This window comes from Arvicanthis niloticus, chromosome 15 (assembly GCF_011762505.2).
Source record: "Arvicanthis niloticus isolate mArvNil1 chromosome 15, mArvNil1.pat.X, whole genome shotgun sequence".
Classification (NCBI taxonomy): Eukaryota; Metazoa; Chordata; class Mammalia; order Rodentia; family Muridae; genus Arvicanthis; species Arvicanthis niloticus.
The window spans coordinates 71,142,393-71,159,099 of record NC_047672.1 but is presented as its reverse complement, the minus strand read 5'-3'; the positions used below and the strand labels follow the sequence as shown (position 1 = coordinate 71,159,099).

At 39.7% G+C, this 16,707-nt stretch overlaps 1 protein-coding gene across 4 annotated transcripts in view; it reads left to right on the top strand.

Annotated features, from left to right (window-relative positions):
- Window positions 1–16,707, top strand: part of Ptpn12 (protein tyrosine phosphatase non-receptor type 12) — a 70,538-nt gene that overhangs the window by 43,430 nt on the left and 10,401 nt on the right. For all 4 annotated transcript variants that reach the window (XM_034519538.2, XM_034519537.2, XM_076913150.1 and 1 more), the window contains 7 exons: window positions 1,451–1,510; window positions 3,221–3,363; window positions 7,341–7,407; window positions 9,765–9,842; window positions 9,942–10,037; window positions 10,986–11,071; window positions 14,547–15,517. In XM_034519538.2, coding sequence (XP_034375429.1) covers window positions 1,451–1,510; window positions 3,221–3,363; window positions 7,341–7,407; window positions 9,765–9,842; window positions 9,942–10,037; window positions 10,986–11,071; window positions 14,547–15,517 — 1,501 coding nt within the window. The remainder of the gene's footprint in view (window positions 1–1,450; window positions 1,511–3,220; window positions 3,364–7,340; window positions 7,408–9,764; window positions 9,843–9,941; window positions 10,038–10,985; window positions 11,072–14,546; window positions 15,518–16,707) is intronic.

The window sequence follows — 16,707 nt, the reverse complement described above, 5'->3', positions numbered from 1 at the left end:
GTGTAGGCTGGTCCTGGTTGATGCTTTAATTCCAGCATCACTACGGAGGATTGTTCAAGTTTGGCCTGGTCTACACAACAAGTTATAGAACAGTTATTCTCAGTCTGTGGGTCACGACCCCTTTCGTAAACCTCTGTCTACAAAAATATTTACATTACAATTTGTAACAGTAAGAAAACTACACCACAACTACTATGAAGTAACAACGAAAATAATTGTATGGTTGGGGGTCACCACACCATAAGGAACTGAATTAAAGAGCCACCTGGAAGGTCCTTGTTGCAGGGTTGAAATGGGAGACCATTTAATAACCTCCGGAGTTAAACTCAAGCTCAAATACTACCACAGTAGAAATTTGAGAAAATGAAGTTTAAAATAAAGAGGGAAGAGAATAGGACAAGGGGAAGAGAGAGAAAATGATGTAAAATATAGATGAGCTAAATAGAATACAATGGCTTTACTTATAGGCCCTTAATATGTTACACAATAAATGCTGTAATACCCAACGATAGGATGCTTCAGAGAAACAGAACCAAAGGGCACTGGAGTGTGATGGAACATGCAGAGGGCTCTGTAATGAAGAAGGGTGTGTGAGATTACAGACCCTGGTAAATCCAAAATCCACTGAACTCATTCAGTCTGCAGCAAATATTCTAAAGTGGTAATGTGGGACAGCATTAAAAGTTTTTGTTGTTGTTTCCTTTCTCAAACAAGGTCACAGTGTGCAGTCATGGTTGGCCTTGAACTCACAGAGATTAGCTCACTGCCTCTTGAAGGTTTGAATTAAAAGTGTGCACTGAGGCTGGAGAGATGGCTCCACAGATTAGAGCAGGCCTGAGTTCAATTCCCAGTAACCACATGGGTCTTCACAACCATCTGTAATGGGATCTGATGTCCTCTTCTGGCATGCAGGTGTATGTGCAGATAGAGCACTCACATACATTAAGTAGACAAATAAAATCTTTTTTTTTTTTTTAAAGTATGTACTACTACAGTGGACAATGATGTCATGTTTTAATCCTACTGCGTTTTGTGTTATTTAGGATGAACCATATCTAATACATATCACAGTATACTCAATAAAGGCTCAAGCATGCTCAAGGCCTTGGGGCTTGGTCCCTAGCACCATTTTTTTAAAAAAATTAAATGAATGTCTTTTAGATTTTTAAAATATCTATTAGGTACATCTAAAATTTTAAATGTTAATTTTAGATTGTGGACCTTTAAGTGAGTGTGTGTGTGTGTGTGTGTGTGTGTGTGTGTGTGTGTGTGCACGCGTGTGTGCACGCACACACACTCTATGTTTGTTTGGTTTTTCAGGACAGAAACTCTCTTGGCAGACCAGGTTGGATTCGAACTCACAGAGATCCAGTGCGTGCCTCTGCCTCCCAAGTGCTGGGATTAAAGATATGTGTTACCAGGTTCAATTTACAAGCTTTTATCTTTATAGGAAAATGAACAAGCAAGAACAGACTACTTCATTCGAACACTTTTACTTGAATTTCAAAATGTAAGTAATTCCTATTATAGATTAAAAAGAGTACCTATTTCTATTCATATTTACTCTTCCCTTCTCTCCCTCTCCCCTTCCATTCTTGCTGTGGGTCTGAGTCTTGCTATTGTGTAGTTTATTTAGTTAGTGTCTTCAGCCTTATGCTTATCAAACTGCATAGTAAAACAGAATGAGTTTTACTTTACTTAGAACAATGGAATTTTCTGTGTGTGGCATAATTATGCTTTCTTTGTTGCATAATTTTCTTCTGTTAATCATTGGCAGATTATAGCATTATTTATTTATTACTCACTTGTATTCAGAATTTTTTTAAAGACAAAACTAAATTTTCACTTAGAAGCTGGAATATAGCTCAGTGGTGGGGGCCTTTGTTTAGCAGGTACAAGGGCTCAATTCCCAGCAGTATAAGAAATTAAAAAGTAAATTTTAAATTAAGGTTACTTCAGGCTGTTGACTTAAATGATTCAGAGCCAAACAAGATGATAATTTTTTAGGGAAGAAACCAAAGACATGTATAAAACATTGGAAGGATGCTTGCCAGCTTTCTTTCTCCTCTTATTATTAGTCCATCTTGGCCACTGTTAGTCAGGGTTTCTATTGCTCTGACTAAACATGACCAAAAAGGAACTTGAGGGGTTGAGGGGGAAGGCTTTGTTCAGCTTACATTTCCACATTGCTGTTCAGTACTGAAGGAAGTCATCATAGGAACTCACACTGGGCAGGAACCTGGAGGAAAGAGCTCATGCAGAGGCCATGAAGGATGCTGCTTGCTGGCTCGCTCCCCTGGCTTGCTCAGCCCGATTTCTTATAGACCCAGGACCACAGCCCAGGGATGGCACCGCCCAGCATGGGCTGGGCTCTTGCCATTGAACAGTGACTGCGAAAAGGCCTTACAGTTGAGTCTCATGGAGGCATTTCCTCAATGGAGGCTCTTTGTTTCTGATGATGGTAGCTAGCTTGTGTCAAGTGAACAAACAGAATCATCCAGTACAGTCATGGTACATCAACTTTGTAAGGCTACCCTATCTACTTTCTGACAAGCTATGTACGTACAGTCTTTCTTCTCACTGACTGGACCAATCATATCCCTTGGTTGATTAGTGAAGTCATTTCTTGTACTCAGGTTGCATATTTTATCTCTAATTAGTACTTTAAACTTCTACAAGTGTAACAGATATATCAGTTATCCTAACCATAAAAGTGTGTTTTGCACATAGACATAGATAAAGGAGATTTAAGAAGTTAACTTGCCTATTTAGTAAATGACAGATATAGAACTTGAATATTGGAACTGAAGCCCAAACTTTCTTCTTTCTACTGACATCTAGAATAATCAATCTGAGAAGTTATTGACGGGACTGAGGGGACTAAGGTTAAGTGCCCTTGCTGAGTACTGCCCAGGTTAGTTTCTAGCATAGCGCTGATGGCTAGCCATTCTAATTCCACTCAGACCTAAAACTCTCTTTGACCTCTGGGGCATGTATATTGCACACACAGTATACATCTGTCCGTGGACTCATACTCATAAACGAAAATAGCTTTTACAGTTACTGAGGCTTCTTTGGATCTCTGATTTATGCAGGCTGTCCCTTTCAGTATTTACTATAAGGTTAAAATTGGGGGAAAATTTTTTAAAGACATGGAATACATAGCTTACAAGTTTGTAAATGCTTTCTTCTAAGTACTGAATTTCTGTTTTTCATGAAGGAATCCCGTCGGCTCTATCAGTTTCATTACGTGAACTGGCCAGACCACGATGTTCCTTCATCATTTGATTCTATTCTGGACATGATAAGCTTAATGAGGAAATACCAAGAACATGAAGATGTGCCTATTTGTATTCATTGCAGGTACAAAATGATTTTCTAAATGTAGAGAAGTGCAGTGTTTAAGTTTTATGAAATAAAGTTTTATTTCTACATTAATATGTTTTATTATATCTTGAGCGTTTCCTAGCCCTGTTATAATATGTTTATATATTATATTATAAAATATTATAACATATTATATGTTATATATAATATGTTATAATATGTTTGAGAATAAGACCCTGTGAATTGATATAATCTAATCTGTTTAATAGATTGTCTAAATGTTACTATAAAACATCATCATATTTCCTGATATGATCAATGTCAGGCAAATTTTTGTGAATAATAAAGCCTCAGACTTTAAAATAATGTATATAGATATAAACGGTCTCACTGATCTGAGATAGCATTGGTCTCAATGAAGTGCTGGATGTAGGAAACATGCTTATAATCCCAGAACCAGGAGGCTAATGTGAAATGTGACTGGCTAAAGGTCAGGGCTGCTCCTAGTAATGCTGTCCCTTAGCAGAAAGAAAGGAAAGAGAGAAAGAGGACACATTACCTTACACATACTGAACATGAGCGTTTGAAAGGAGAATTCATTGCCAGTTACACAGCATAGATGTCATTTGTAAGATCTACCCGAATTTCAGAGCTCTTACAATGTAGGTTGTAAGGTGTTTTCCAAGTGACAAACATTCTGTGCTGGTTTTTGTTCCTGAGGAGCAAACTGCTATGTCTATACCACTGCTGTCATACCCTGAAATTATAGTTTAAAAACTGCTGAAATCTTACGCAAACATGAAACTAGCATTACCTTTTAAGGAATTAGGGTGGGTGGCATTTTTTATTGTTAAATATTCAAATCCCCCAACTTTTTTTTGAGAATTGAAGACTTATAGCTGCATCTTATGTAGGCCAAGCTGGCATCAGACTTACTAAGTAGCCAACACTATCCTCCTTGCCTCCACTGGCCTGCTTGGATTATAAATGTGTGCCATGATACCTGGCCTACCGTTTTTGTAGTTAAATATAAACTGTTGGTACATGTTTACTGGACATCTTTATTAAATTGTGCTGTGTAGCATTGCCCAGAATAATGACCTGCCCCCTTAGCAGGCTTAAGTTTAGCTATGTCTGTGTTAAACTGCTCTGCAGAAGCATTCTCACTCTTTTCAGGTAATATTTAAATTCCAATTAGCCTTTGCCAAATTAGTCATTTTGAGAGGTAAGAAGTCATGTAAATCCAGCCTTCAACTTCGAGGGACAGTGAATATGATATTTGTTTATTCTTGAAGGGGTAACTAATTTTGTGTTCTAAGTGTGGATTAGAGGTTAACTGTGCTAAATAAGACCAGCTGTTTTTAACTGAACATGGCCCTGTTTTATTGTATGATTATTTTTTCTACTAATAAGCCATGAAATGTTTTAAATGAAAAGCAAGGAAACATTCCAGTTGGAAGGAAGATAACCTTAATTTTTTCCATGTCTGGGAAATTAAGAATGTGTGTCTAAGCATTTATAGTATTTTTATATCCTTAGATATTGGTACCCCTTTGTTCCCTGATTTGTCTCATCTGATAATCTTTCTACTCCAGTGAACTCTACCTAACCTAGTTTTAATTTAAAAGTATTCAAAGACTCAATAAAGTAGCTCGTGTCTATAATATTACTACATAGAAACTGTTGGGAAACCAGTAAGAGATAAGACCAGTCTGGACTGAACAGTGAGACTGTGTCAGGGAGGAAGAAGAGAATCAACAATAAAACCCTAAGGGAACAAACCAACAAAAGCCAAGGATACAGCAAAGGAAGCTACTAAGTAATGTATTAAACGTGGGAAAAATAGCTGCCACTTGGATTGTTACTTTTCTATTGCTGTCATAAAATACCATGACCCAAAACAGTTTAAAGAAGAAAGGGTTTACTTTAGCTTACAGTTTCAGAGAGTTAGTGTGCATAATGTTGGGGAAGGCATAGCTTCAGTGTCAGTAAGGCAAGACTGTAAACCCTGCAAACCCACCTCTGACAGTGTACTCCCTCCAACAAGACTCCATCTCCTAAAGGTCTCACATTACACCAACTTGTTAAAGTGCCACCAACTGGGGGCCAAGTGTTCAAATGTGTGAGTCTGTGGAAGACATTACTCATCCAAACTACCACACCCTAGTGTCGTGTTTAAGGGCCACATGTAGTATCTATAAAAATGTTAGGGAGAATATAACTTTTAAAAGAATAAATATTGAATCAGTCATAAAAAATACAAGGTTTGCAGTAGCTTTATAGTATAGTCATGATTATACTGTTCAGTAATGTGTAGTATTTCAAAACCTAATTTTAGAATTTTATTAGATAAATCTGTATGTTTCCAAATAGTATAAAAATCTGTAATTGAATTTTATCATAAGAAGTAAATAAAGAACACAGCATGGTAAGTGCATGCCTGTAACCCCAGCATTTTAGAAACAGAAGCAGGAAGATTGTGAGTAGGAGACCAACTTGGGCTACGTAGGCCCTGTCTCAGAAAAGAAGGAAAACAAGAAACAGCACAGTGGTTAAGAGCACTGACTGCTTTCCCAGAGTACCCAGGTTCGACTCTGAGCACCCACGTAGCAGCTTAGACCTCCAGTTCCAGGGGATTAGACATCCTCTCCTGGTTTCTCTGGGCACTAAATGTGCATGCATGTGGTATGCAGACATACAGACAGGCAAAACACTCATGTATATAAAATGATTTTTGTAAGTAAATGAAAATTTTCAGACATAAGAGATTATTGGTTAGTTACTTTTTTAAAAGGTTGATTTATTTCAGTTTAGAAATTTTCTTACCCAACTGGTGTCTTTTGATTAGTAAAGAGAACTACCTCCAAGAGAATCAGTTGCTGGTAGAAATATGGAAACCACCTAACAAGTCAGTGGATTAAAGCAGTCTTTTCATAGTTAATTCACTGGTGGTCAAAAAAGAAAACTTTTGATCTGGAATTGAAAAATGAAATGGCTTTAACTTGATTCTGTTTTAACAACTTGTTTGAAATTATTTCTTGTTCCATCCTGTTATTCAGTCAGAAACTATAATTCATAAGTCTATTTCAGTAGGATTTTTCTGGTTTAAAAAATTATTTACAGGGTGGTGGTGGTGGTATACAACCCACTTAATCCCAACACTTGGGAGGCAGAGGCAGTTCGAGGCCACCCTAGTCTACAGAGATTTCCAGGATAGCCAGGGCTTGCCACGCAGAGAAACCATGTATGGAAAAATAGTGGTTATTTAATGCTGTTACAAAACAATGTGTTAACTGAAGTAACTTAAACACCACATCTGCAAAAGGAAAGAAAATGTCCGTTCAATATAAAGTGTGTTTGTTTATAGATGGGATTGTAAAAGCTATCCCAAACTGGCTGGGAACTCAAATACTCAGGCCTCAGCCTCTGAAGTGCTCCATCACCTCCGGCAGGCCTCCCACACCCAGCTCTAGAGCCTATTTTACAAGAATGATTCCATTTTATTAACATCGCTGTTGTAAAAACAAACAAACTGTAGCTTCTGCTTGTTCTTCAGGAGCTGGTGGTAGTCAACTTCCTTTGTTTATGGGATTGGGCTGCTAAGGTCACTGCTGCTGCTCTGAGCTCATCCCTACATGGGAGGCTTTCTCTTCCATACCTGCTACAATTTACTGGGTCTTCTTGGCCAAAAACAATAAAGTCATCTTGAGCATTATATTCTGCTTATAACTGTTGAGAATAATCTTATCTCTTACTGGCTAGAATTAGACTTACAGAATTAAAGGCTTACAGGTTTTCTGTGAGCCACTTACTCTTGGAAATTGCTTGAATTACATTTTTAAAATACTCAAATATTAATGTTAAGGATGGTACTGTACTGTAATTTATATTTGGCTTACTATGTAGAATTGCATCAAATTTCTTAATTGGGGGTAGGGGGCTTCTGAATGTTTAGCATGCCTTTTATTTTAACAAAAAATCAAATTGTTTTTTCTCAAATTTTGTCCCCTTAGTGCAGGCTGTGGGCGAACAGGTGCTATTTGTGCCATAGATTACACGTGGAATTTACTGAAAGCAGGGGTAAGAATGCCTTTTATATAGCATCAAATTCGCTTTATTGTTATGTTAAAATGATAGTGTGGGGTTTTTTTAGATATACTATATTTCCAGAATTAGTTTTACCATGTAAAGAGAAATGTAAATAAGTGTAAATGTTACAGCTGCCTTGAGACTCTGAACTGCACACCAGCGTGGGGGTTTGTTTTCCATTGAGAATTTTTTCTTGTGTAGTGTTTAAGTGTTCACTACAGAGCAAACATGCCTAGAATCAATTCACTACCCGTGGCACTTTAGTTGTGACAGTTGCTGTCAGCATTGTGGTTTCTACCCATTATTTCCTTGAGTTGTGTTTGAGGCTGTGAAAGACACGAGGATCAGTAAGAGTCCCTTCTGTATGTGTATATTCATACTGTGTTCATTTTCTCTGTGTTATAGGCAAACTGTATCGTTTATAGCTTAGAATTTGTTATGAATATGTCAGTCAGCATTTTATATAAACTAGGTTCAATGCTTAGTTTTCTTTTTACATCATCTTTTCCCCTGCCATTACTGTTCATCCATCACTCTGTTCTTTCCCTGCCCCCTCCTCCCAAGGGAATAATCAAGTTTTCATTTTTATATTCCTTAAAAGCTAGTCTCTTCCTAATATGAAATGTTTTTTAATGAAAAAATTTTATGAAGATCTCACCACTTGTTTATTTTTGTTTGGTTGGTTTTTGGGGTGGGTGATGAAACACACAGTCTCACTTTGTGGTTCTGGCTTTCCTATTATATATGGGGGGGGGGGGGGGAGGGAAAGAGAGAGACAGAAACACCAGGATGCTTTTGCCTCCCAAGTTCTTAGATTAAAGGAAATGTGCCACTGTGCCTGAATCTCATTTTTAACATAAAAGTAGATCGATGGCCCTGCCTGGGACCAGAGTTGAGTTCCAGCACCCATACTGTGGCACATAACTTCAGTTTCAGGCTATCCAAGGCCTTCTGGCCTCTGCAGGCATCAGGCAAGCATCTGGTGTACATACATATATTTGGGAAGGGGTAGTATTTAGACAGGCTTTCACTATGTTTTGACTTTGTAGACCAGGCTGGCCTCGAACTCACAGAGATTCACCTGCCTTTACCTCCCATGTTCTAGAGGCATGTGCCACCACCTCACAGCATAAATATTTTTAAACTCAGAGATTAAAACTAGAAAAGGAAGAGACAGAAAAGGAAGAAATATTTAAATACCAGCAAACAAAATTTCTAGGAAAATTTCAGAATATTTAAATATTTGATTGAGACATCTCTAAAGTTGTATATTTCAATTATAATTCCCACTTGATTGAATTTGTCTTAACATAAATATAACCTAGGCCTTATCTGGAACTAGGTTTAATGTCTCTAGAGACTATAGCTATAATGCTTAAAATTATTCTTTGCTCATCAGTCTTTCTCATCAGTTCAGAATGTTTCTATCAGACAACCAAATCCTACCCACTTCTTCCTAATTCAGACTGCCATCTTTACTGGAGTAGAAGTTGGGAGGGTACAAATGTACGTCAAGATTGTAGTCTCAGTGTGGAATGTATGAGTTGTCCAGGCTTTACAGTAGTCACCTGGAGACGAAGCCTATGAATCTTAGTTCTTTCAGTTGTGTCTTGCATGGCCGTGGCCAAGGACACAGTGGCCCAGAGAGTCAAATTCTTTATTATATTTATATCTGAATTCAAGTAACTTTATCTTAGGTTTTATCCATATTAAACTTCTTAATTCTCCAAGTTACCTGTTTCCTATGATTGTATATATTTCCTTTACTTTGACAGAATGACCTTTTATTCACACTTGTGTGTTCACGTGCATGTCTGTATGGTATGTGCATGTGTTCATTTGTGCACAGATATACACGCTAGCAAGTGGTGGTCAGAGGTTGACTTCAGCTGTCTTCCTGGCTCATTTGCCATCATATTTTTTGAGTTAATGTGTCTTGGTAAATAGAGTGTAGCTAGGACGGCCTCTCCCTAGCACTGGGGCTGCGGGTCCCGCCCACCAGGCAGTTCTGAGGACCTGCAGCCAGGCCCTCATACTTACATACATTAGCACTTCCCTGACTTGAGCACCTTCCCCACCCCTTCATAACTGTAGCTTTTCCCCCCATCCATCAGTTTGTCGTGGTCTCTGTGTTTCCTGTATGCTGTAGTCACACTCTGCTCTGTGGTGTGACAGCTGAGGATCAGATAAGCACTGTTTGAAGCACTGTGTCTGTCTGATAGCCAGAGCGCAGTCAGTATTTGTAGTTATCCAGCATGTGTCTAACTAAGGGCTCTGGGAAAACTCGGAGAGTATTTTACTATTTTCTGACATTGTCCACAGTTACATACATTATATTCTTGTTTTAGAAAATTCCAGAGGAATTTAATGTATTTAACTTAATACAAGAAATGAGAACACAAAGACACTCTGCAGTGCAAACAAAGGTATAGTTGATTTTTTTCTCTTTATAAGTTATATTTTCATAAATGTTTCTCTTTAGATGCTCTTCATTGTCTCCTGTTTATCACTTCTCTTTATAATAGGAGCAGTATGAACTTGTTCATAGAGCTATTGCCCAGCTGTTTGAAAAACAGCTACAACTGTATGAAATTCATGGAGCACAGAAGATCACAGATGGTGTAAGTATTCTTGGCTCACTAACCTTGGCAGACTTCCTTTATACCAAGATTTAGCACTTGTGATCTTGTGTTGTAGCTGGGTGAGAAGGTCCACACAGGAGATTTGGTTTGGGGACTTTGTGGGGGCATGGGGTTCAAGACAGGGTTTCTCTGTGTAGCCTTGACTATCCTGGAACTTAAATTCAGACTGGCCTTGAGTTCAGAGATCCCCTGTCTCTGCCTCCCTAGTGCTGGGATTAGAGGCGTACGCAACCACTGCCTGGCTGCCTGGCTAACTGTTATCTGACCTGGGTCCTACTAACTCACTTAATTTATCTGTTATGGTACAGATTTAGTGACTCAAAACAAACTGAATAATCTATGTAAAATTTAAAAAGATCTTATGTCAGAGTCTACATTCATTATTTCAAGTATAAACTACCTTTTAAAAAACTTAACTGCATTATTCTTTTTGCTTTCACCCCCAACTAAATCATTATGAGTTGAGTCTACCTGAAATTTATTTTGACACGGCAGTATAACATTTTGCAGGTTTTTGCATATGCTCCATTGCTTGTTTGTGTTGTGAGACAGTCTTGCTATGTAGCCCAGGCTGTTGGAGGGTCTCTCGCCTCAGCCTCCGTGAGTTATATACTGGAATGTAACATACCATCATGCCTGGTGTATTACATGCTCTTTAAGAACAGAGTCACAGGGTCACCAGTAAGACCCTTTTTGTCATGTTGAAACTCATTGCCATATTAGTCTTAAATGATCTTACTGAATCTGCAGATTTTTTAATTTATTATTAAGGGGTGTGTGTTTGTGTGTACACATCATGGTGTGGGGTTAGGGTTACATACCACAGTGGAGGTCATAGGGCAACTTTGTGGGTTTAATTCTCTCATGTGTCAATCAAGGAAAATTATTTTTCCTGTAATTTTAGTGAAAAATTTTCCCCCTTGGCAGAATGAAGTTACCTCTGGAAATATGATCAGTTCCATTGAGAGCGAAAAACAGGACTCTCCCCCTCCAAAGCCACCGAGGACTCGGAGGTACTGTGCGTCTTAAGAAATTTTCTCTAAGAGGACAGTTACTCTACTGATCTAACTAAAATGACAAATTCTGATTATTTCTCAGTTTTATAACTGGTTATCTTTTTAAGATATAGAACATTTCCAATTATTTGTTACTGATAAGCTGAAGTTTTTGTTTGATTTTATATAAAATGTCAGTAGTACATTATACTGAAATACGTATTTTGGTCTTAGAATAGGAAATATTCCCTTAGCTTCACTTAAAATGGTTTCTCTTAGGATAGGAGGACTCTCTAGAACCAGGAAGTCAGAGAACAGTTCATGTTTCAAGAAGCTGTCCAGATACTGTCTGGACCAAGGTTTACTGAAAGCTCGTTATTCTGGGTATAGCACAGAGGAAAGAAGCAAGACTGGAAAACGGTGTTGTAGAGGCTTGAAGGAGAAAGGATTTTATTTTGTTTGTGTAGAATTTGGTTTGACAGTGCTTCCTGCATGTGAGGCAAGCATTCTCCCACCAGGCCGCGTGCCCAATCCCAAGGAAGTGCTAACGTAACATGGATATGTGCTGCCAACAGTGTGCTAAACTGCACCTTCAAACCTGTGTGCAAAGCACAGAGCATCTAAGACATTAAGATTACAATGAAAAGATTCAAGTAAGGTGGTTCGTGTCAAAGTATTTACAACTGTCTAACTTGGAAAGCTCATAAACAGCATAGGATGTATGGGAAAATTCACTTGAAAAAAGCAAGTACAGAATAAGATGATGCAGTGTCAGCATTGAAGACACTGAGGCAGATGTGGGGATTGCTGCAAATGATAGCTTGGGCTACATGGTGGGTTTTTTCATTATTTTTTTAGATGTATTCATTTGACTTTATGTGTACTTTATCTGCATGTATGTATGTGTATGCAGATAAATCTCTATGTGTGTATGTAAGAAGAAGGTGGCATCAGATCCCTTAGAACTGGAGTATTTATATTTCAAATGTTATCCCCTTTCCCAATCCCCCCCCCCAAGAAATCCCCATCCCATCCCACTTCCCCCTGCTTCTATGAGGGTGCTTCCTCTCCCACCCACCCACTCCCACCTCACTGCCCTCCCATTCCCCTACACTGGGGCATCTAGCCTTCACAGGACCAAGGGCCTCTCCTCCCACTGATGCCCGACAAGGCCATCCTCTGCTACATATGCAGCTGGAGCCATGGGTCCCTCCATGTGTACTCCTTGGTTGGTGATTTAGTCCCTGGCAGTTCTGGAGGATCTGGTTGGTTGATATTGTTGTTCTTCCTATGGGGTTGCAAACCCCTTCAGCTCCTTCAGTCCTTCCCTTAGCTGCTCCATTGGGGACCCCGAAGCAACAGTATTTTTAAATGCGGAGACACCTCACCAGCCTCAGGTTTTTAACTTTTTAAAAGACAACTGTATTAAATTCAAATCAGTTGTGTTAAAGACGTTTATTTATAGAGTAGTAGACAGTGGAAAATAGAACTTTAAATATAGGTTTATTATTTTGGTTGTAATTAACTTTTTATTGGGTATTTTATTTACATTTCAGATGTCATCCTCTTTCCCCATTTCTCCCCACCCAGAAACGCCCATCCCATCCTCCCTCCTCCTACTTGTATGAGGATGTGCCCCCACCCACCCACTCCCACCTCCCCAACCTCGAATTCCCCCACACTGGGTCATCATCCAGCCTTCACGGAACCAAGGACCTCCTCTCCCACCTATGCCCGACAATATTTATGATACTGTTTTTATTTGCCACAGTTTTCAAAACACCAAAATATGTGTTTTTAAAACTGACAGTATGTTAAAGTGCATCTGGATTTATTAAAAGCCAAAAATATCAAAGAGAAATTGGAGGAAAATGATGAGAGGACCAGCCCATTTAAAATTATAGGGTTTCAGACCAATCATGTACCCTGGCTCTTGGAGGGTAAAGGCAGAAAGATCAGAAGTTCAAGGTCAGGCCTGTCAGATGGTTCAGTATTAAGTCATCAATGTCAGGGATTCTGATGACCTGAGTTCAAAGCTGGGTGGAAAGTAAGACTTACTCCTGAGTCTGTCTTCTTCCTGCCATAGTGGTTCATACATAGCCACACATCCACATTGCACACAAAAATAATGAGTAAAACTTTGTTCAAGGCCATCTCAACTACAGCCTGGTCTTCACAAGACCATTTAATCAGATAAATAAAACAGTTTATTTTCGATAGTTGCAAAAACACATACCTGGCTGGACGGGGAGATGACGTAGTGTTTAAAGAGCTTGCCACACAAGGAACCATTAGAAGGAGAGAAAGAGAGAAATAGGCAGGTCCCGGGAGCTCTGTTTCAGTGAGGTTCAGTGAGAGCCTGTCTCTAAAGAGAGAGTAGAGCATGATAGAAGAGTTTGACCTCTGGCCTTCACGTGAGCATAACTAGACAGCTACACACACACACACACACACACACACACACACACACACCCCCTTACATACATAACAACTCAGGGATTTGAATAGCCCACTGATAAGTAGATGCAATGTATTTTTGGCTTTTTTGTGTATTTGTTCTTTAATCCCGCCATATGGGTAGCAGAGGCAGGTGGATCTCTGAATTTGAGGGCAGCCTTCTTTTCAGAGTGAGTTCCAGGACAGCTGGGACTACACAGAGAAACCCTGTAAAACTCAAAGACTCACAGGATTACAAAAAGTTATAAACAAAACAAAACAAAAAAACCTATGGTGTTGTGTAAATAATACCTATGGTTATAGATTGAGCCAAAAAAAAAAAAAAACTGTAAGACTATTAAAAAGGTAAAATAGGAGATAATTCCAAAGTAGGAAGTTTAGTGTTTAGAACAAAAGATCAAAAGATAATAGCAGTATCGACATTTTAAAATATTTTTTTTCAATAAGTAGTCCTGGGTCTATCACAAAAGTTGATTTGTAGACTGTGCTAGCCTCACAAGTGCAGGGATTAAAGGCCTTCACACCCAGCCCTGTGAAAAGAATTTCAGAGTAGGTGCCTCTGGTTAATAGACTAGAAGGTGGGGCTGTTGTGTGAGAATGTGGCACATCTGGACAGATCACACCAGGCCAGTGCAGTTCTACCGGAGAGGTTTATTGTGGGGCATAGAGACGAAGAGGGAAAGAAATCGAAACTCAGGAAGGTCTGCCTTTTATTTGGGCTGAGATAACTACTCGCAGGTAACGGTAGGAGGTGAACCAGGTGGATGCTGGGAATGTATAGCGATTGCCATAGCAACAGATGCATGGGTCCCTATCGCCTATGGGTGACATCATCACTGGATTCAGAAGCGCGTTTCTGACAACAGGGGCTACTGTTTTTCATTAATGTCATAGGACTTTAAAAGAGTACATCTGTGTTACCTTGATAAATATTGAATTTTCTTAGCTTACAAATCAGAACATTATAACTGCATTGTGATCAGTCAGCTTACTTCTAAATGTTAAACATTGTTAAAGCCCTATGTGTTGTCCTCAGTTGCCTTGTAGAAGGGGATGCCAAGGAAGAAATACTACAGCCACCAGAACCTCACCCGGTGCCACCCATCCTGACACCGTCGCCGCCTTCAGCCTTCCCAACCGTTACCACTGTGTGGCAGGACAGTGACAGGTACCACCCAAAGCCAGTGCTGCACATGGCTTCACCAGAGCAGCCCCCAGCAGACCTCAACAGAAACTATGATAGATCAGCGGACCCAATGGGGAAAAGTGAATCAGCTATTGAGCACATAGATAAAAAGTTAGAGCGAAATTTAAGTTTTGAGATTAAGAAAGTTCCTCTCCAAGAAGGACCCAAAAGTTTTGATGGGAACACACTCTTGAATAGGGGACATGCAATTAAAATTAAATCTGCTTCATCTTCTATAGTTAACAAAACCTCTAAGCCACAGGAGTTAAGTTCAGGTGATCTAAAAGTTGATGATGTGTCTCAGAATTCTTGTGCGGATTGCAATGCGCCACATTCAGACAAAGCCGATTCTTCAGAAGAGTCCCAGAAGAACTCACACACACCTCCACGGCCAGACTGCTTGCCCCTTGATAAGAAAGGACATGTAATATGGTCAGTTCATGGACCGGAAAATGCCACGTCTGTATCTGACTCACCTGAAGGCAAATCCCCAGATAATCATTCTCAGACTCTAAAAACTGTGAGTTCCACACCAGACTCTACAGCAGGAGAGGAAGCCCACGACCTTAAGGAGCACCACAACAGCTCCTCTCTGTTGAGAGTTCCTCTCAGCTTTACCAACCCTCTGCACTCTGACGACTCAGACTCCGACGAAGGAAATGCTGCCGGTGCTGTGAGCAGAAACAAAACCAGCATTTCAACTGCAAGTGCCACGGTGTCTCCGGCCAGCAGTGCCGAGAGCGCTTGCACTAGGAGAGTATTGCCAATGTCCATTGCCAGACAGGAAGTAGCAGGAACGCCGCATTCTGGTGCTGAGAAAGGTAATCCGGTGTCGGGCACTTTGCTCCTTGTTATGTGCCCATCTCTGCTCTAAGCATTAGCTCAGTCATTTCATTGCTACTCCACTCCACAGTTGAACCTGCAACAAAATTTAGTTGTTATTTAGATAACTTTTGGTTTATTTGTGGTTTAGTTTTTGTTTCTTGGAGACAGGGTCTCTCTGTTCGTCTCTGGTTGTCCTGGAACTTGGTGTTAGACCTGGCTGGCCTTTAAATCCCAAAGAGCCACCTGTGTCTGCCTCCTCAGTGCTGGGACTAAACACATGCACCACAACACCAGGCCAGATAGCATTTTTTTTTTTTTAAATTCTAATTCAGAGTCTTTTCTTCTCTCCTACTAGTGTAAATGTCTATAATTAGCAGGATTGTTTTATAGAAGTATATAACCTTATTTAGTATCTCTGCATTTACATTAATATGTTTTCATTCTACACTCTCATGCTACATCTCAGTCAGTTTCCTCTCTCTCTGTCTTCCCCCGCCTCTCCTCTCTCCCCCAGATCTGTGCCCCTCTCCACCAAAAGAGCAGGCCTCCCAGGGATATCAGCCTACAAGCTACACTAGACCAGGCACATACCATCACCTCAAGGTGGACAAGCCAACTCAGGAGGAAGAAAAGGGTCCCACGAGAAATCAGGGCCAACCCCTGTTCTTACATTTTAATTAGAGTTTGTATTTATTGTTACCATAATTTGTTCATTGTCCATGGAATTAGTGGTACAAATACCATAGAACCCTTGCTTAGCCATTTAATTTCCCCCGTGCTTCTTGTAAATACTTAATAGTCCTATTTTCCTATCGTGGACTACAAAATAACCTTTTTTAAAAGAGCTCCTTTCATAAATGCTTACAAAAAAGTAACTTGCCTTTATGGCAAGTTAACCCATAAAGGCGCTGGACACTACTCAGCTGTCTAGAGGCAGCTTTAGTCATTCAAAACTGCAGGCTGTGTATGTGCCCTGCTACCAGGTCTGTTCCCATAATGATTCTGTTAAACAGTTTGCTATGTACTCAGTCACTCTAAGATTTTTGAGACATGGTTTCCTTATGTCATCCAGGCTAACCTGGGACTCGAGGTCCTCCTGACACCTTTGCACTGGGATTCTCACCATGTCTATTCTAGAGTATTGGTTCTTGAAATCTTCATGACGCCTTCTGTCTTGCTTTGTTTT